General features: G+C 40.6%; 1 protein-coding gene across 19 annotated transcripts; it reads right to left on the bottom strand.

Annotated features, from left to right (window-relative positions):
- Positions 1–303: 303 nt before the first annotated feature.
- Positions 304–16544, bottom strand: LOC139387517 (protein SSXT-like). 19 transcript variants are annotated; one of them, XM_071133785.1, is made up of 14 exons: positions 16353–16526; positions 15389–15465; positions 15154–15238; positions 14323–14361; positions 13650–13809; positions 11373–11603; positions 11048–11209; positions 10591–10668; positions 8883–8930; positions 8675–8722; positions 8277–8399; positions 5342–5478; positions 4881–4943; positions 2618–4112 (listed from the first exon to the last, which is right to left on the bottom strand). In XM_071133785.1, exons 1-13 carry the CDS (start codon positions 16419–16421, stop codon positions 4926–4928), a joined length of 1275 nt encoding a protein of 424 aa, XP_070989886.1. In that variant the 5' UTR covers positions 16422–16526; the 3' UTR covers positions 2618–4112; positions 4881–4925. The 19 variants fall into 19 exon arrangements, with proteins under 19 accessions (XP_070989888.1, XP_070989895.1, XP_070989891.1 ...); XM_071133787.1 differs by lacking the exon at positions 14323–14361 and having other exon boundaries at positions 304–4112; positions 16353–16544; XM_071133784.1 differs by lacking the exon at positions 4881–4943 and having other exon boundaries at positions 3849–4112; positions 14323–14358.
- Positions 16545–20443: the final 3899 nt, after the last annotated feature.

The following is a 20443-nucleotide window of genomic DNA, read 5'->3' on the forward strand; positions in this document are numbered from 1 at the left end:
CCAGTCTGGTCACGTGCTCCGGACACACATCTGGTGCACCATCTGTAGCTCTCCCACCTACTGTGCATGACAGGTAGTCCCTCTGGAGGGGGAAGGTCATTTTTGGTGCAAAAGTACCCGGGACTTCTGATACATCTGGAATGCAGGGTGTGGTGGGAACTTACTGAGCTAATAGTGTACAGTAAATACATGAACAGATATTCAAAACAAGAAAATCACAAAGTAAACCACATTGTCTATGTCATTGCATTTGAAGAACAGGGACATTTGAAGACAATTGCATAAAAACCCAACACAAGTGTATTAAAAAAATTCAATTTATTGTTGCAGTTTTTCAGTGACATACTGTACAGTTTCACATCACAATGACACTTACAGTAACATCATGTTGGCTACAGGGTAAATGAAAGAAAAAACATTTATTACAAGGTATGTACTAAAGCATACCAAGGTTAGTATCTTTGAGGCTGACTGGAAACCAATCACCATACTTCTATCTTCTCTATAGTATGTGCATGATTTATGCATATTGTACAAATGTATATCAAGCCCAAGGTTTCATAAAATAACACAACCAGTCTGTACAAGAGTGAAATGTTGCATGACATCATAGGAAATGTATCTCAAATCATTACAGCAAGACACTCAGTTTAGAGTATAACGTAACACTTTGTTATACTCCACATAACTCATATTATTCTGTTGGTGGTTACTTACGTTATACTCCACATAACTCTTATTATTCTGTTGGTGGTTAACGTACATTACATTTTCTTAAATAGCAAAAATGTAAACGTTTATTCGGGGGAGAAATCTCATCCAACATTGTAAAGACGATTCATTCTGTCTGAAACAAGCTTATGTGGTGCTGAACATACTGAATGTACGACAGTCTGATCGGACAGTCTGTGGTCAATGCACTCCCACAGACCCATTATGGGAATATTCAGCACGGGCAAAACGTTCAGAAAGTTGCAGATAAAAACGTAATGTATCGAGCAAACACTATTCTCCAGAGAGCTGTGTCCGATGCACATTAGACATATGTTTGGAATATCCCCCAAATTAATTAATCTCTTATTCAGCTACCAATAACAGAGCACACTGAAGCGCCAAGGCCATAAGATACATGCTTCTAAATTCAACTTTTAAGAGAAGCAGGGGGTACTGGAAGCATTCAGGGGCCCTATTAATATATCGTCTCAGAGTAGGAGTGCTGATCTAGGATCAGGTCTCCCCTATCTATTTATTCTTACATATTATCTAAAAGGCTAAACTGATCCCAATTCAGCTGTCCTAATCTGAGACACTTTATGAATATGGGCTCAGTGCTTTGTGATACACATAGGTTTGCAAAGGGAGGGTGTATTACTTGAAACATTCAAAAGTGACCTGTAAACTAACAGAATTGTTTTTTATCTTCCAAGGATTTTTTTTTACAATCTGTCAGAAGACATCTAGTGGCCCATTTGTGTAATTCAGATTATGACAAGTGTCTAATAATCTCTGGCCCTCTGCGTGGGTAATAACATGTCAAATATCTGAAATATTTTAATCAGATGAGGATCGGCCCATTTTTTAAAATTTCCACCTAAAATGACATACCCAAATCTAATGGCCTGTAGCTCAGGACCTGAAGGAAGGATATGCATATTATTGATACCAGTTGAAAGGAAACACTTTGAAGTTTGTGGAAATGTGAAATTAATGTAGAAGAATAACACATAAGTTCTGGTAAAAGATAATACAAACAAAAACATGCGTTTTCAGAAAATAACAATTGTTCCATCGTCTTTGAAATGCAAGAGAAAGGCCATACATTCAGATAGGAGTTTAGGTGTAATTTAGATGGCAGCAGTGTGTGTGCAAAGTTTCAGACTGATCCAGTGAAGCATTATATTAGTAGACTATATTTTGTATCAAGTCTGCCAGGAGTTTGCCCAAATGTGCCGAATTGGTCAATTGATACATTTTCAAGTACATAACTATAGAGAACATACAAAAATGCTATGGTAATAAAAAAATACAAGTTTACACACATTCAGGAATGTCATACATGATGGATAATTAGCTTCCCTACAGAAAAAAACCCCACTAACCTTCACACATCTAGATGGCCAGGCAGGGCCTAAGACAGAACCCAGTTCCTACATTTGAATATAACATGTATTTTATCAAACAAAACTATGCTACATTTTATCTCTGGGACCCTCAGGATGACAAATCAGAGCAAGATTACTAAATGTAAGTACATTATTTACCTTCAGAGGTGAATGTATCAAACCAGTTGCCATGATAAGTGTTTTGTTGTTGTGCACTCTCCAAATAATAGCATGGTATTTTTTCATTGTAATAGCTACTGTAAATTGGACTGCAGTTAGATTAACAAGAATTTAAGCTTTCTGCCCATATAAGACATATCTATGTACTGGAAAGTTGGCTGTTACTTATGTCATTCTAGTCACATTAGCAACAACCATCCAGGTTTAGGGACACCGATCCTTTAGAGTTAAAAAAAATATGACAAAGATGTTAAACAATCCTAAATAAACTAAATGAATACCATTCATTGGTGTTTAATATGAGGGTTTCAGCATGAAATTTCCTTTTTACAAACTTTTATTTTATGTCAATGTTTTATTCATGTTTGGGCATCAAACTGGTGGCAGTTGTGAAAAAAGTAAATCATTAGATTAGTGAAAAAATAATGTAATTGCTGATTAGATGCTTTTTGCCATTAATTAGGTTATTTTCTCTTGAAAAATATGGTGAAATAAAAAAATGTCACATACACCAGATTAGTCCAGAGAAATGTGGTGTTTGACATGGTCAGCCATGGCGTTCCTGGAGCAAATTAGGGTTAAGTGCCTCACTCATGGGCAAGTCGGCAGATTTTTCACCTTGTCTGCTCAGGTATTCAAACCAGCAACCTTTCGGTTACTAGCCTAACGCGCTACCTGCCACCCTACTATCTAATATAAAACTCATGGACAATATGGTCACAGATATAATAAATGAACACTATATACGAATACAGTTTTTAAAAGTTATTCAAGTATAGATTACTAGATTACCAAAATTACAATAGATTCTGTTAATGACTAAAATCACGCAATATTCCGGTAACTTTGGTAAATTACCGGTAGCTTTGCAACCCTAGTTACACACATACTGTAGATCTCAAAGTCAGAATACAGCCCCACTCACAGGTCATGTTTTGTTGCCCAAAGAAATAATGTTTCACCACTGATGCTCCAATACAGATAGGTGTTCTCAGTTTGTTTGAGGGCTTTCTATGTACAATCCATTCATAAAACCAAAGCATCCGATTTGTTCACCCCAAGCACATATTCAATGTACAAGTCATTGAAGAAGCAAAGGGAAATCAAGGGTTACAAATAACAAAAGAACAAACAAAATAGCAGATGAAAACAATGTTAATCACAACTTACATCAAGAGACATAACACTTCAGGAGGAAAACAGAAACAATATTCAACAGTACTCCAAATTCTTATACAAAATTAGCTCCATCTAAAAATCATAAAATACATGTTTACATCATCACATATGTTGACCTTGACATATAACATAGCCTTACAGAATTTTGTTTCTGGTGTAAAATCTCCTCACTCCATCCCCGTCCCACCCCTCCACTTCCCATTGGCATTATTGCTTCTTATGAACAGGGGGCTATTGGATGGAGAAACATTGCCCTACAAGAGTGTGAAGTTCAGTTCTGTACACTGTCCTCTGTGATCTAGACAAAATGAATTTTACGGGTAATTTTTTGCCCTTTTCGAAATCTGCAGTGCTCTGGATAAGGCAGCTCTGTTTGGTTTTAAGGCATTGCTGCTTTGAGACTTAACTCAGACTAGAAGGGGAGAAATGGAAGTGAACACAATCATCTCATTACATAAGGCCCAGACAGAGGGGATTACAGAGGGCAAAGTGTGTGTGTGTGTGTGGGCGTCTCTGTGAGCTGCAGCCGTTATAAAAGTCCAGATAACAGTTGTACAGAGGTCAGAGGTTAGAGGTCAGAGCAGGGCTCTTGGTGACTGACTGAGTGACTGCCATGGCCATCTCTCATTGCTGGTAATTTCCATATTGACCCTGTGGAGGGAGGAAGGGAGTACTGTAAATGGACATCTTAATTACTTTTCATCCGAACATCTGAACAAACAGGCATTTACTAGGGAAATGCTAATATTTACATATTTAAACAGGATGCAAACAAGCACATCTGTAGCAGCTAGTTATGAACCTTTTGTTACAGATACAGATGCAGACTATTCCTGTGTGGCTGCATTGGCTATATTTAACCAGCAGGTGGCAGCATGGCCACAGAAAAGGTCAACAGGAGGGAAGTAACTTCATGTCAGTTATACTGTAGCAGTAGGCAAAATGCTTCTCTTCGACTTGCACATTTCACATGTTTTGTATTTTGCAGGAGCATTTCTAAACAGGGGTCGAAAGTGGCTGCTCTTTAGGAATAAAAGTTTAGTTACACATTGATTTATTTTGCTTAAATTTGACTTACTTTGATAATTTACTATTCTACACAGTGCATAATTAAATTACGCATTAAAAAAAACATTTAAATGCAGTATATTGCATGAAAAGGGATGAATAATAACCCAAGGCATGAGGAGTTGTACTTTTGATTGATTTAGTCAATTCCAAACCATCAACATTTTATTTTTAAGTTCCCCTACAGAATATGCTTGAAATGTTTGAAGACCTCAAGAATAGAATTCGACCCCTGGTTACAAAAAGAGGTAAAGGTGGAAATCAGATGTTTAAATAGAAGACAGGAGGAGAAACATGACAAATGCAAATCAAGGCTAGGCGAACGGTCACACGTTCAGATTTTACCATTACCTTTGCTTCTTACAGAACTAGTCAGGGGTTCAAATCCCTGGGTCTTTATTTCCTCATGTGTCCCTGAATATTCAAAGATAAAGAATCAAAGTGTTGCTGTGGCCCCAGCAAAGGACCACAGAAAATACAGGGCAACACGTAGCTCTCCCCTCCCCTTCAACAATCTCAAAAGTCTGTTACGTTTAGGGAGGAGACACTACATTGCCCTCGCATTGCACTGCTCTGGTGTGACTTGCGGTACTATCCAATATTATTCAACTTGTCTTAATCTCCCCATACAATGTCAGCATGCACAAGACACCCTCTCCACCCAGGTCTCTTGCTTATGGACACTCCCTGAACCCTGGAAAACTTTGTTACATTTTTAACTTCTATCCATCTCTAGCCAACATATAAAAGGACACAATAAGAGTCACATACAGATAGAGGTTAGGCCTGCCTACTCATGGGCTCATACTCACCTGATCGTAGCCTGGGTATGGGCGTTGCTGCTGGGCCTGAGGGGGGCCGGGCTGGGGGCCCCGGTAGGCCCCGTACTGCTGCCCCTGGCCCTGGGGGTAACCCTGGGGGTACTGGCCTGGGGCTCCCTGGGACGGACCTGGGGAGGGGGGACAGAGCAGAGAAAAAGGTTATGGATGTCTAACTGAAACATGCTACAGTTCTTCACACCATATAGGAGCAGTTAAGACTGGTCTGTTCATTAACAAAAAGCACACAGTTAACCTGGGAGTATAACAGCGCGCTTGATTCACTGACAATGTCCTGTTTGATGTCCATTATGCCACGTCTTGTTCTTGAACCATTGAGTGTCAATGAACCTTTATCTCCCAATAGACAGATCCAGTGACAACCAGACAGCCAGCCAGAGGCATGGCAGAAAGAGACTGGTGGGTAGTAGTAGTATTAGTTAGGCCCTGGCCCATTTGCTGAAGTTTGGCTCCACATTAACACTGGCCTACTCTGCTGTGTAATGAGAGAGTCTGACTTGCTGGAGCAGGGTGTTAAGTTTTCTAATGAAAGGAGACATCAAGGAGATTCAGTGGGCCCTCATTAGATAAGCGAAGCCTCATTAAAAATCACTCCATCAGACCGCCTCTGTATACTACCACTGCACTGCAGCTACCTTACCGCCACGTAGTGCCATAATCAGGCATCTTAACTTCTTTGGGATAGGGGGCAGCATTTTCACTTTTGGATGAATAGCGTGCCCAGAGTGAACTGCCTCCTACTCAGTCCCAGATGCTAATGAATGCATATTATTATTGGTATTGGATAGAAAACACTCTGAAGTTTCTAAAACTGTTGAATGATGTCTGTGAGTATAACAGAACTCATATGGCAGGTAAAAATTTGAGAAAAAAATCCAAACAGGAAGTGGGAAATCTGAGGTTTGTAGTTTTGAACTCACCCCTATCGAATACACAGTGGGATATTGGTTATGTTGGACTTCCTAAGGCTTCCACTAGATGTCAACCGTCTTTAGAACGTTGTTTCAGGCTTCTACTGTGATGTGGGACCGGATGAGAGCTCTTGAGTCAGTGGTCTGCCTACAGCCTCGCTCTCAGTCACGCGCTTTCACTTGAGAGGTAGCTCTCATTCCATTGCTTTCCTACAGACAATGTAATTCTCCGGTTGGAACATTATTGAACTTTTATGATAAAAACATCCTAAAGAAAAATTCTATACTTAGTTTGACAAGTTTCTTCGACCTGTAATATAACTTTTGAACGTTTCGTCCGAATGGACCAGATCGCACATTTGGATTTGTTTACCAAACTCCCTAACAAAAGAAGCTATTGGACATAAATGAACATAAATGGACATTATCAAACAAAACAAACATTTATTGTGGAACTGCGATTCCTGGGAGTGCATTCTGATGAAGATCATCAAAGTGAATATTTATAATGCTATTTATGAATAATGCTGACTACCCAACATGGAAGATTTGGGCTCTGAGCTCCGTTCTCAGATTATGCTTTTTCCGTAAAGTCTTTTTGAAATCTGACGCAGCGGTTGCATTAGGGGGAAGTGTATCTATATTTCCATGTTTAACAATTGTATTTTCATCGACATATATAATGAGTATTTCAGTGAATTAATGTGGCTCTCTGCAATATCACTGCATGTTTTGGAACTACTGAACATAACACGCCAATGTAAAATAAGATTTTTGGATATAAATATGAACTTTACCGAACAAAACATGCATGTATTGTGTAACATGAAGTCCTATAAGTGCCATCGGATGAAGATCAAAGGTTAGTGATTAATTTTACCTCTATTTGTGCTTTTTGTGACTCCTCTCGTTGGCTGGAAAAATGGCTAGGTTTATCTGTGAGTTGGTGGTGACCTAATATAATCGTTTGTGGAGCTTTCACTGTAAAGCATTTTTTAAATCAGACACTGTGGCTGTATTAACGAGAATTTTATCTTTAAAATAGTGCCTAATACTTGTATGTTTCAGAAATTTGATTTATCAGATTTCTGTTGATTTGTATTTGGCGCCCTGTAATTTCATTGGCTGTTGGCGAGGGGTTCCGCTAGACAGGTTAACAGCTGATCAGTGATACGATGACTGACTGACTGGGCCAAGTCAAACGTCATTAGGTGCTCATAATGCAGACGCAGCTACCGCAAAGCTTAACCTTGTGTGGTCCGCCTGCGAGAGCGCATGTGAGCCAGATGGAGACCAACTAATAGCCTCTGCCTCTCTCCACCAGCTCATTACTGACATGAGAGAAAGGCCTCTGGTTCTGAGAGAAAGAAGAGCTGACAGGATTTTAAAAACGAAAGAGGGGGGCTGTGGTTCCCACACCCACAATGCCGAGGGTTATTACCCATAAGCGTGTCCTATTCCTTTTACTCTCTCGCCATCTCTAGCTTTCAGAGACTTTCTATCACACAGTAACTAGGCCTGTACAGTGACCCACCATAGTACGAGAGGGACACCTAACAGCACCAATGTCTGCCAGCTACCGCTTCTGATCAACGTGCCAGTATGTGTAGCCTTGATTGCGCCGCTGCAACATTGAAAGTACACCATTTCAATTAGCAAAACAGTGGTGTGGTTCAGTAAACATATGTGAGGCTCTGGGTGAGTGCCATTTGGAATCTAGGACTGATGTTTCAAGATAATGAAAAGGAAAGTAAACGGTGAATCCTACAGGATGAGTGTGGACTGACTGCCATCAGAGTAATGGCACACACCAACATATTTTTATTTCCCATTTCAGTAAATCAAAAAAAAAGTGTACAAATAGGCTATGGAAAAATAAAGAGAAAGAAAGAACAAGAGAGAAAATAAATAGAGTGAGAGAACAAGATGAGTGAGAGAGAGAGAAAGACCGAGACACACAAAGATAGATTCAGTGATATTGCTTAGGTTCCACCCACCGTAGCCCTGTTGCGGTCCAGGGTAGCCCTGCTGTCCAGGGTACTGCTGCTGTGGGGGGTAGCCCTGCTGCTGGGGAGGACCTTGCTGGTAGGCCTCCTGCTGCTGGCCATACTGGGCATTACCTACAGGGGGCAACAGAGCGACATTACGGTATCTGTGATATTTCAGTACCTGAACCAGGTTTGACGACAACACAGCAGACATCAGTGTTTATAGTGGCCAGAATCAGGCTTGGGGTCCATTTCAAGTCGGAAGGTAAACTGAAATTCAATTCCAAATTTTTCCAGCATGATTAGAATTTCAGTTTACTTCCTGAATTGAACAAGCTATTGACCCCAACCCTGATCAGAATTTGTTTGAAAACACTGATTTTGGCTGTTAAACAAAGTTAACAAACCATGATCTTTTTCATATGGGGACTGTTGGTTGGCTGCTGGGTCTCGCTCTGGCAGACATAACCCACAGGAGAAAAGAACCAACACCATGATTGGAATTTAATTTTACTTCCTGAGTTGATTGAATTGAACAGGATATTGACCCTAATCCTGATCAGAACATTTTTTGAAAACACTGATTTAGGCTGTTAACAAACAAAGTTAACAAACCATTATCTTTTTCATAGGGGGACTGTTGGTTGGCTGCTGGGTCTCGCTCTGGCAGACAAGACAAGAACCACAGGAGAAAAGAACCAACACTGTGAGCATGCCCATTGAAACATTAAGTTTATTTTTGTTTGTTTTTATATGCAACATGGTTGTTATAGTGACTCTTTTTTAGCATCCTTACCTGACACCTGCTATGAGCCATTAATAAAACAAAGCTGGAACGACAACATTTATGAGAAATGAAATATGTGAGTGAGAAATCATCAACGATTAAAAGTAGTCACGTGCATAGCGGTGAGGGACATGAAGCCAGAAAACAGAGACTAGAACAAACTCAGAAAGCTTCAGCTGGCCAGGGAAGGCTAAACAGAGGAAATAATACCGGTATAGAAAGTGTACTTGAGTTATGTTATTAATTGTAAAAGCTAGCATTTAGGCTACTGCAGTTATAAAACGCAATAGCCTTTGTCACAATTGGAAAGAAGTCTCAGAAATGTCTCCATAAAAGCAACACAAAAGTTCCATAAGTCATGTGTTTTTAGCTTAGCTTCTTCCTTTTCCCCTGTGAGTACATTTCTGTGAAGCTACATAGATACCTCCTTGGTAGTATTGTTCTGAGGGATCAAAGCCTTGATCAGGGAACGGTGGCTGTAGTAAACCACCTAAAGCATTATTTCACAAGGAGATAGGAAGACATGTTATTTCATGTCCATGTTTAAGGTGATAAGTCAATGAGGGGGAAAGTCAGGGGATTCAAAATATACAGATTGTTAAATATCAGTATATATTTTATATTGCTTCAAGCAATGTCTCTGTGTGTGTGTGGGTATCAATGTTCATAAATATAGGTTTTGCAAAAGTGATAAGTAAACATTGGAATATTTGTTTCACTTTATTTTGGGAATATACAGTTTTACAAGACAATATTTAAATCCTGTAATTTCCATTAGAGTACAACCTAGCTATGAGACTGGAGAGTACTGTGTCAAAGTTTGAAAGGGAGTAGAATGTAGACAACTCAGAAAGGTGTAGAAAGCGATTGATACATGCAAGAGAAAGTTATTAATTTAAGAATAATTGATGGGGATGCTATGATGCAAAATCACTATGGAGGGGTGGGAAATCACTGGTGAAAAATCCTAGTCCAACTAGTCACCTTTTCCACCAGGAGTCTTCAAAGCAACATCTGTCAACTCGTGTGTGGGGCTTCTGCTAAAGTAGGACCTCTGCTTCTGCTAAAAGCACCACCTAAGATCAACTTCCTGGATTGAATCGCGGTACGCATTTGGAGCCACACCTCCACAAGAAAACGGTTCGACAGAATAACTAGCTATTTGTTTATCGAAGACGCATATCACCGGTGGGATGGTGGGCAGGTAAACCAAACATTAGCTTCCTTCTTGCCAGGCTTACAGAGCACCATGACAGTCTAACTGACATCTTCCATTCTCTATTTCCACAAATGTTCTAGATAACTGCGGTGGAACCAAGATAAACCATTGATGATTCGTTTCAGGTGTAAAGTGGTGCTGAGCAATTCACTGGCTTTAGCTGAGGGATGGTGTCACTGTCATACAATGTTATTTTGGTACTCGCTATCCTCTTGTCCTTCTACATGACTCAATACAGTTTCTCTAAGTGAACGTTAGACGGACGGAGAGGTTTGGTTGGTTCTACGAGCGGTTGGTTGGAGGGTTGGTTCTCCTACCTTCTGAGGCTCCCTGTCCTGCGTGACTGTACTGGTCCCCATAGTAGTCTTCCTGCCCTGGGTACTGCTGAGGGGGTCCTACATACACACACACAACACACACAGGTTGATTCAAGGTGTTGTTGGGGCGGGAGTGGGGGGAGAGGGGAAGGGGGGGATTTCGGCGTGGAAAGGGGAGTGAGGTTGGAATTTGGGCCACTTATTCGCTAGAGAGCTCCTGGTCTTCAAACTATAGCTCAGTTGTCTGGGGCTGACAACAACCTTCAGGACACCTGGGTACTCCTTCTATGGTAATGGGGCTACCTGTGTCTACAAGCAACGACAGTGTAAGTGAAAGATAGTTCCACTTAAAAGACGAAGTGGAAAGGGGGTTACGGACAGGAGAACAGGGTTCAGCCCTGTGTCAAGTCAAACCAAGCGCCTTGTCCCAGTGCCCACTCTGTAGAGCAGAGCGTACCTTGCTGTGGGGGTCTGTAAGGGGGCATGGGCCTCTGCCCCATCACGTGGTTCCCCTGGCCCATCATGCCCATGGGGTTCTGCTGGCCCTGGTAGTGCTGCCCGCCACCTCCAGGGGGTATGTTGTACTGCTGGGAGGGAGGCTGCTGGTGCATCATGGGGCCTGGGGAAGGAACAACACAAACACACAGAGTATGCCATTACAGAACCCAATTTGAAAAAAACTCAACAATAAAGCATCCATGGATGAATGTCATCATCAAAAGATGTGTATGGGTCAAAGAGAAGGTCTATCAAGGACACGTTTGTTTTCCTCTTTCCTGTACCTTGGTTAGCCTGCATGTTCATGTTGGGCCGGGGGCCGTAGTTACCCATGGGTCCTTGGGTCATATTCATCTGGCCTTGGGCAGGCATGCTCTGAGAGGAGGGCACAGCGTGGTTGTAACCGCCCATAGAGCCATGGCTGCTGGGGGGCATGTTCATGGAGCCGCTGCCGGGCATGTTGGGGGGCTGGTTGGGACCTGGCCCAGGGCCCTGCATGGGCATGTGATTAGGCCCTGGGAAAAAAAGAACGACAGATCATTCAACATTTTTGGAAGATATTAGACCATACAGTACAGAGATCAAAGATTTAATTATTTCATTAAAACATTATTAATGCTTTCCCGAGAAAATACTTTCTCCCTATTTTAATATTCACAAGCATGTGCGCTGTAGACCCTTGACAACTGGTAATAACTGGTCAATCTACCCTGCGGCAGAACAAAGTAGACTAAAAGTTAACAGTCTAGCCCCTGGGGCTGGGCGGTATACCGCTTCACACACCAAACCTTGCCCCATGTTACTCAACGAGAGAGTGATTGCTCAACCATGGAGTCACAAGCACTTTCTTGCTGTTCACTCTGCAGTCTGCATGGTTAGATAGATACAACAAGATGTTGGTGACAACGATGCTGCTTTGCACAAATGTTCTATAATTACACTAATTACACTATTAGTTTGTGTATCTTACCATCTGTCTTTTCTTAGCAAGTTGGGGCTAAAATAATTTGCATTAGCCGCAAATGCTAATCACTAGTTAGTACATTTAGCAAGCTAAGAGTCAGCTAGCTAATACAGCCTGGTACCAGTGCTGGTGTAGGCCTAGATACGCATGTTGTTTGTACAATGGTATATTCTATATCAGAGGAATAGGCAAAGCATGAATATGTTAGCTAGCTAGCTACATCAGGGCTGCGGTTCAAACACTTAAAAGACCCTATCCCCTCAGCCCTCAAATTAAGTGGACACTTCTGATGACGTATCATGACGTCTGACGAGTATACACTTGCAGGCCGAGGTAGGAAGGAATGCTTTTTAAATGGACCACCCTTGTCCGGAAATTCGTCACTCGTACATCCCACGATGATTGTGTTATTGACTGTACGTTTGTTTATCCCATGTGTAACTAACTCTGTGTTGTTTGTGTCGCACTGCTTTGCTTTATCTTGGCCAGGTTGCAGTTGTAAATGAGAACTTGTTCTCAACTGGCGTACCTGGTTAAATAAAGGTGAAATAAAAAAATAAATAAATTGTGTTTTCAGCCACTGGTAGCTTGTGGGTGCTTTATATGCGCTAGTCATTTATGAGTGCATGTCTAATTAAATATATAATTATTAATATACGCCAACTGTACGATAGCTAGCAAATTAATTAGCTAACTAATATTAGCCTGCCTAGCTGGAACTTCTGAAGGAGGAAAATGTTTTATTTCTACAATTTCCAAAAGATAACCAAACAAAAACATTTTTACGAGACGTGTTTGTGCCGTCATGTGAATTACTAGCACAATTTCTAACTTATTTGCATTTGTTTTTACTTACACTTTTATGTTGACTCCATTGATGTTGTTTCAAGTTTTTGCTGACATTTCTTCGTGGATGTACAATCGCCGCAAATTGAATTATGGGGAGTTTCAGGCCCCGGAGTGAACATAATTGTACACTCGACTAAAAACGAGGGCTGAGGGGCTTACGTTGCAAACTTCCCTTGCTTGGCTAATCAGTTGGGCCGCCCTCCAAAATGGCGACGGGGCTTTCCCCAAGGGCATAAGGCAAGGGTGTCTTTTAAGTTTGGACCGCAGCCCAGGTAATAAAACATCTAATGTAACACCTTATTAGGGTGCCCTGGAAACACTGACCAACACATCGGTTCCTAACCTGTCAATAATGATTCGAACAGTTCACCAAATAACTACGTCTACATTTTTTCCCCATACCATGCAACCTTGCAGAATTTTTTTGGTTTAAAGTTGGATTGAACAGTATAAAACAATCAAGGTCATGAACTACTCAAAGAACATTTAGAACTTTAATTATTCAAAAACATAACACCGTATCAAAATATTTGAAAATATAATTTTATATTTTGGCCATATTGCCCAGCCCTACTCTCCCCACACGCATACAAACACAACCACAGTGAAGTGGAGTCCAAGACAACCAAAGCTCAGACGGGTGACATCGTTTAACAGAGCACCCTCCCCTCCTCTTCCAGCTCTGTGGTGTTGCTAGGCAACCCTAGTGAGGTAGACAGGGATAGAGAGAGGACGGGAGGTCACTTACCAGGCATCTGTCCGTTCATCTGGCTCTGCATGTGTGGGGCTGGGGGTCCGCCACTGACCATGCCCTCAGAGGGAATGTTGTGTCCGTGGGGGGGCTGGGGGCCCGGCACTCCGCTCTGGTTCATCCCACCAGGGCCCATGGGCATGTTCTGAGTAGGAGGCTGCAGACAGACAACACAGAGAGAGAAACACCAGCCGTGTTAAGATACATATCTCAGCCATGTTTGAGAGAAAAAGCGGTGGGAGAGGGAGGAAGACTGATGGACGGATGATCATGGGTTCTTAAATGTAAGAACAGAAATGATCATGTTCAAAATAAAAGCAAATTATATTGAAGGTACAGGATTTAAAGACCCCGGCCATTCTGTGGATATAATATGTCATATAATCTCTGGATTTGACATGTTGTTCTATCATCTATTTCACAGCACCAGATTGCAGCAACAAGTAAGCCAATATAATAAAGCAGAACCTATCAACACAAAGTATACCTTTACACGGCACTGTACAATACTATTGCACTATTGTACCAGCAGTCTATCTCAGAGGTATCACATATCAAGTTTCACAACAAAAGACCCTGTGTTTGAATATCAATCATATAGCCTCCGATGCACAGTATGAACCAAGACACCCTATCATAAATTAACCCCCACTTCTCCACCCATACTCACTTCAAGCTTTACCTCTGGGGGAGTAGGGGAGTCACACTTCTGAAATCAAGTACAGAGCATCTAGGTGAACATTATACACCCCTTTGACCAACAGTAGGGGAGACAGGGCAAGCTTCCATTGGTGGCATATGAGGCATATATTATTACATTCAATCTCACATGCACCGCACAATCAATCGTCAGAGCTTGACAGGGTTAGATATACTGGGAATAGGATGGGAAACCCCTATACTGGCTTCATTTCCTGTACTGGTGGAATTTGGTGAAGTTCCTGACTAGCAGTGTAATGCATATAAAGAGGCTCTTCTTCAATTGTAACTTAGCTCTGTTGTTGCATTTCTATGCCCTTATTTCAAGTCAGGATCTATAAATTATGATAACAGAATACATGATAGTTATGGAGGGAGTATTGTTAGACCACTTCATCAAAGAGTCATGTTTTAGGCAGCAGGTAGCCTAGTGGTTAGAGTGTTGGGACTAGTAACTAAAAGGTTGCAAGATTGAATCGCTGCGCTGACAAGGTAAAAAAAATCTGTCGTTCTGCCCCTGAACAAGGCAGTTAACCCACTGTTACCAGGCCGTCATTGAAAATAAAAATGTGTTCTTAACTGACTTGCCTAGTAAAATAAAATTGTAAAAAGCCCTATGCTTAGTTTGAGATTTAAAATCACTGAACACAATCCTTGAACTATCGGGAGCCAAGAACAACACCGTATTTCTAACTGTCTGTACAACTTGATGAAATGTGTCAGAGTGAATCCAATTCAGCACCAATGAATTGTCCCCTTCTTGTAACATCACTGCCCTTCTCCGCCCTGGACCCATACTCACAGCAGGGAGCAGAGACTGCATGTTCTGATTGGAGTCTGCTATTGTGGCCAGGTAAACTAAATTTCTGTGGAGCATCTGCTGGTACCTGTTAACAGAAAACAGATAAAAACCCATGTTAACATTTAAAAAGGCAGGGAGAGAAGCCATCAATACACTGCAAAAACTCAAATACATGATAGTATGAAGCCTGAAAGCTCATCAGGTATAGAGATGTTGTACATAAAGTATAACTTACTGTGAACATTCTGCTGTCTTTCCTTTGCTCTGGAAGTCCATTATACATTGAATCAACTGATTGTTTTCATCCAGTAACTGAAACATGACAGAGCAAAACAGGAAGAAATCTTAGTGTTCATATGCTAAACAAACCATACAACATGCACAAGGACTACTTTTAATTTCCACTGAACTTCACAAAACCCCATTTACTTGAAGAACTGTGCAGATACAAAGTGTGTTAACAGAATGGTTTGTGCTGTCTGTTAGCAAACTAGTCATGTGTAATTGTTCAAATTCGTCTATGTGCATAGTTGTATGGTTTGTCTAATTTAACAAATCATTGGTTTTTGTTTGGCATACATTTTAAAGTGCAAAATAATTGAGAATACAGTAAATACAATGTAAAAAGGGTTGGGGAATTGTGATGCATACATGGAAACAATGTTACTTGTGTTAACGTTTTGAACCATAGACAGTATAACTCCAGAGGACAAACTGTCGTTCCAATCCAGACTACTCATAAAATCATATTATTTTATTTGAGAGTAGAGTAGTGTATGATGTTAATGACAACAATGTAACTAACTAGCTGGTCAAACTGCCTTTGCAGTTTTCTCTACTTAGTAACAAAGCATTTGTCATCTAACGTTACTGTTCTGTGTGCCAGCTAACAAAAGAAGCTAACAATCCAGCTAACAAAATACTAGTAGGCCTCCATTCATATCAGAAACAAATGTAATGTTAGTCCATCGAATCGACAAAAAAAATAGTTATTTTCAGATTTGCCCACTCCCGCGAAGTTCAGATTGACCGCGCTTTACCCTAGCAACATTGTTACCAATCTATTTCCCTTTACTTAGCTAACGTTAGCTGCCTATAGTTCGACCTGGGCACTGGCTAGGCTAGTTAGCTATCTAGCTAGCAGCAGCTAGGTGCTCTCCGCATCCATTCTGTTGTGGTGCGTGATAAAGATGAATTACCTTCTGAATTCCAGTGGGTGTTATATCACCCTTTCCACGTTGTCTGTGAGGTGCAAACGCCACCGACATGGTGATTTGCTATTAGGCGAAATAAACTAAAACATAGAACTAAACAGCTAAAAAAATATGTAGAACTCAAACCAGGCAGTTTAGAATATGAACTCGTATTCCGCCAGCAGCACAAACAATGACGTCACTTTCGTAATGAGGAACCTTCAAAATAAAATCCCGCATTTCCAAACATTGCAAGGTGAATAACCAATTCATATGAAATTGCATTTTTATCAATGGCCACTTTTATTGTGCAATTGTTAAGACCAATAATGCAAAAATACAATGCTGACCCTGGTATGTTAAGAATATTGGGCTGTAGAGAGAACTTTTCTACCTGTCTCAGATAAAGTGGGGTGGGAAATATTCATTAGGTTCTCAAATATGCTTAGTTTCAAATCAAATCAAATCAAATGTTATTGGTCAAATACACATCGTTAAGCAGATGTTAATGCTAGTGTAGCGAAATGCTTGTGCTTCTAGTTCTGACCGTGCAGTAATATCTAACAAGTAATCTAACAATTTCACAACAACTACCTTATACACACAAGTGTAAAGGAATTAATAAGAATATGTACATATAAATATATGGATGAGTGATGGCCGGATGGCATAGGCAAGATGCGGTAGAGGATATAGAGTACAGTATATACATATGAGATGAGTAATGTAGGGTATGTAAACATTATATGAAGTGGCATTGTTTAAAGTGACTAGTGATACATTTATTACATCCATTTTTTAATTATTAAAGTGGCTAGAGATTTGAGTCAGTATGTTGGCAGCAGCCACTCATTTGCTGTACCAGGCGGTGATACAGCCCAACAGGATGCTCTCAATTGTGCATCTGTAAAGGTTTGTGAGTGTCTTTGGTGACAAACCAAACTTCTTCAGCCTCCTGAGGTTGAAGAGGCGCTGCTGCGCCTTCTTCACAACGCTGTCTGTGTGGGTGGACCATTTCAGTTTGTCCGTGATGTGTACACCGAGGAACTTAAAACTTTCCACATTCTACACTACTGTCCCGTCGATGTGGATAGGGGGGTGCTCCCTCTGCTGTTTCCTGAAGTCCACGATCATCTCCTTTCTTTTGTTGACGTTGAGTGTGAGGTTGTTTTCCTGACACCAAAATCCGAAGGCCCTCACCTCCTCCCTGTAGGCCGTCTCGTTGTTGTTGGTAATCAAGCCTACCACTGTAGTGTCGTCTTCAAACTTGATGATTGAGTTGGAGGCGTGCATGGCCACGCAGTCATGGGTGAACAGGGAGTACAGGAGAGGGCTGAGAATGCACCCTTGTGGGGCCCCAGTGTTGAGGATCAGCGGGGTGGAGATGCTGTTTCCTACCCTCACCACCTGGGGGCGTCCTGTCAGAAAGTCCAGGACCCAGTTGCACAGGGCGGGGTTGAGACCCAGGGTCTTGAGCTTAATGATGAGTTTGGAGGGTACTATGGTGTTAAATGCTGAGCTGTAATCGATGAACAGAATTCTTACATAGGTATTCCTCTTGTCCAGATGGGTTAGGGCCGTGTGCAGTGTGATTGCGATTGCGTCGCCTGTGGACCTATTGGGGCGGTAAGCAAATTGGAGTGGGTCTAGGGTATCAGGTAGTGTGGAGGTGATATGATCCTTGACTAGTCTCTCAAAGCACTTCCTGATGATGGAAGTGAGTGCTACGGGGCGATAGTCGTTTTGCTCAGTTACCTTAGCTTTCTTGGGAACAGGAACAATGGTGGCCCTCTTGAAGCATGTGGGAACAGCAGACTGGGATAGGGATTGATTGAATATGTCCGTAAACACACCAGCCAGCAGTTTTGGAGGGGGACTGTGTTATTGACATATGCATTTAATCCTGCATGTTATACTAATTCCAAAACAATACTTTAATGTACTGTTGTTGTGTTGAATATCAGTTGTAAATATCAGTGCTGTGTTCTATCATACGAAATGAAACACAGTGAAAAGGTACTACATTTTCTTCAGAAAGACAAAAGTCATCTTTGCTCTGACACACCCACAAAGAGTGACTAATCTGGGTCAAAGATCATAGTATATGTCAATTATTCGGTCACTTGTTGTCATTGCTTAATATGTTATAATCCTCTTTAGTAAGTGGAGATGGAACAGTTTTGATTGTCTTTGGAATTTGAAGTTTTGACCCAGATTAGTCATTCTTTGTGGATTTGTCAGAGCACAGATTACTTTTGTCTTTCTGAAGAAAATGTAGTACCTTTTCACTGTCTTTTATTTTGTATGATAGAACACAGCTTGCTTCAGGAATTATTGGACCTTCTCTAAGGTAAAGCCCACACTTGATTTTTATACTTGAGTGCAGTCGAAATACCAGTGATTTACATGTAGTGTACAATTTCCCAAATTGATAATTATCTGAAAATGCTATAATACTAAATCATTCAAAAAGCTGTATGTTATATATGCAGGATATTTTATTTGTCAGTCCAAACTTCAAATTCCAAAGACAACAAAAACTCTTTCATCTCCACTTACTAAAGAGGATTATAGCATATTAAGCAATGACAACAAGTGACAGAATAATTGACATATACTATGATCTTTTGAGTCACATCAAAAGGAACAATTTGTGTTAATGTCCCCTGCGTCTTTTGAGAGTCAGGAATTACAGTCTGTTTAGTGACAGCAAAGAGGTTATAAATACATGGCATTACAGTTTCTGGCAATGCATGGATTGGTGGTGGATGTGACACTAAACTATAATTTTCTCATAGGTGCTCCCATTTTAGAAAACAGTCAGACGGTAGTAGTTGTAATGTCTGTGTGATTATTCTCCAAAGCAGTCGTATTAGAGTGCAACGTCAATAAGTTGTCACAATGGAATGCGAAAGTATGTTTTATATGAGTTATCAGAGAAAATGACTACATAATACATTTGAAACTATTTTAAACTTGCTGATCTTGATAATACAGAGACTTGATAAATATCTTTCATTATTTTCTCTGGTGTTGGTTTTGAAAACTTGGTTAATAGGTATACTGCTAACCTTGATAGAAAAGCCTATAACTCTCCATTGTTGTTCTGAAAGCTTCATTATACTTTGTACTGTCAGCCTTGTTGTCTCTTGTAATGCATTTTAAACTCTATAAAAAGTAGCTTTGCTGACCTTGATCGATAATCATGAAAATCTTGCTTGTAAATAATCTTGTCTATGATATACATTTTTAAAACTAGTTAACAGGCCTATGCCTTTACTGTATACTGTTAACCTTGACAGATAAGAAGTATATAACAGCCTACAATTTGTAAAAAAAAAAAAGTGCAATTATACTGTGGCCTGGTTAATATTCATTACATGTAACTTGTAAATACATACGATTTTGTTTTGATAAAAAAAAGTTAGGCTTATATATAGCGTACACAATAGCTTATAACATACCAGTATTTGTAAACCTTCAAAAGAAATTGTGATATTAATGGGCTCCCGAGTGTGGTGCACAATAGGCCCAGTGTTATCTGGGTTAGGGTTTGGCTGGGGTAGGCTGTCATTGTAAGTACGATTTTTTTCTTAACTGACTTGCCTAATTAAATAAAGGATAAATAACTAATACTACAACAACAAAGTTATCAATACAAATTTTCAAAGCTTTGCAATGCTGCGAAAAACAGTTGTACTGCACTAGAGTGCAAAAACAAATCGATATTCCCAGTTCAGTATGTCTTTGCAAGGCAAATATTATTTTGAAAAATAATATTACACGATCGCGCTGCCAGCATAATATCCAGCTGCTAGGAGAAAAACCTCTCCTGGAGTTTTATCCCAGAAAACACAACCTCTCCTGGAGTTTTCTCCCAGAAAACACAACCTCTCCTGGAGTTTTCTCCCAGAAAACACAACCTCTCCTGGAGTTTTCTCCAGAGGAAACACAACCTCTCTGGAGTTTTCTCCCAGAAAACACAACCTCTCCTGGAGTTTTCTCCCAGAAAAAACAACCTCTCCTGGAGTTTTCTCCAGAGGAAACACAATCTCCCCTGGAGTTTTCTCCAGAGGAAACACAACCTCTCCTGGAGT

Source organism: Oncorhynchus clarkii, chromosome 28, assembly GCF_045791955.1.
Source record: "Oncorhynchus clarkii lewisi isolate Uvic-CL-2024 chromosome 28, UVic_Ocla_1.0, whole genome shotgun sequence".
NCBI classification, from domain to species: Eukaryota; Metazoa; Chordata; class Actinopteri; order Salmoniformes; family Salmonidae; genus Oncorhynchus; species Oncorhynchus clarkii.

What these genes read in the sequence shown, in the direction of transcription:
- LOC139387517 (XM_071133783.1), bottom strand. Translation starts at nt 16,421, where the DNA reads ATGTCGGTGGCGTTTGCACCTCACAGACAACGTGGAAAGGGTGATATA. An exon ending in TTACAGACCCCCACAGCAAG is followed by an intron (nt 10,669 to 11,047) that starts GTACGCTCTGCT and finishes GTGTGTATGTAG; the next exon opens with GACCCCCTCAGCAGTACCCA. An exon ending in CCCATATGAAAAAGATCATG is followed by an intron (nt 8,400 to 8,674) that starts GTTTGTTAACTT and finishes TGCCCCCTGTAG; the next exon opens with GTAATGCCCAGTATGGCCAG.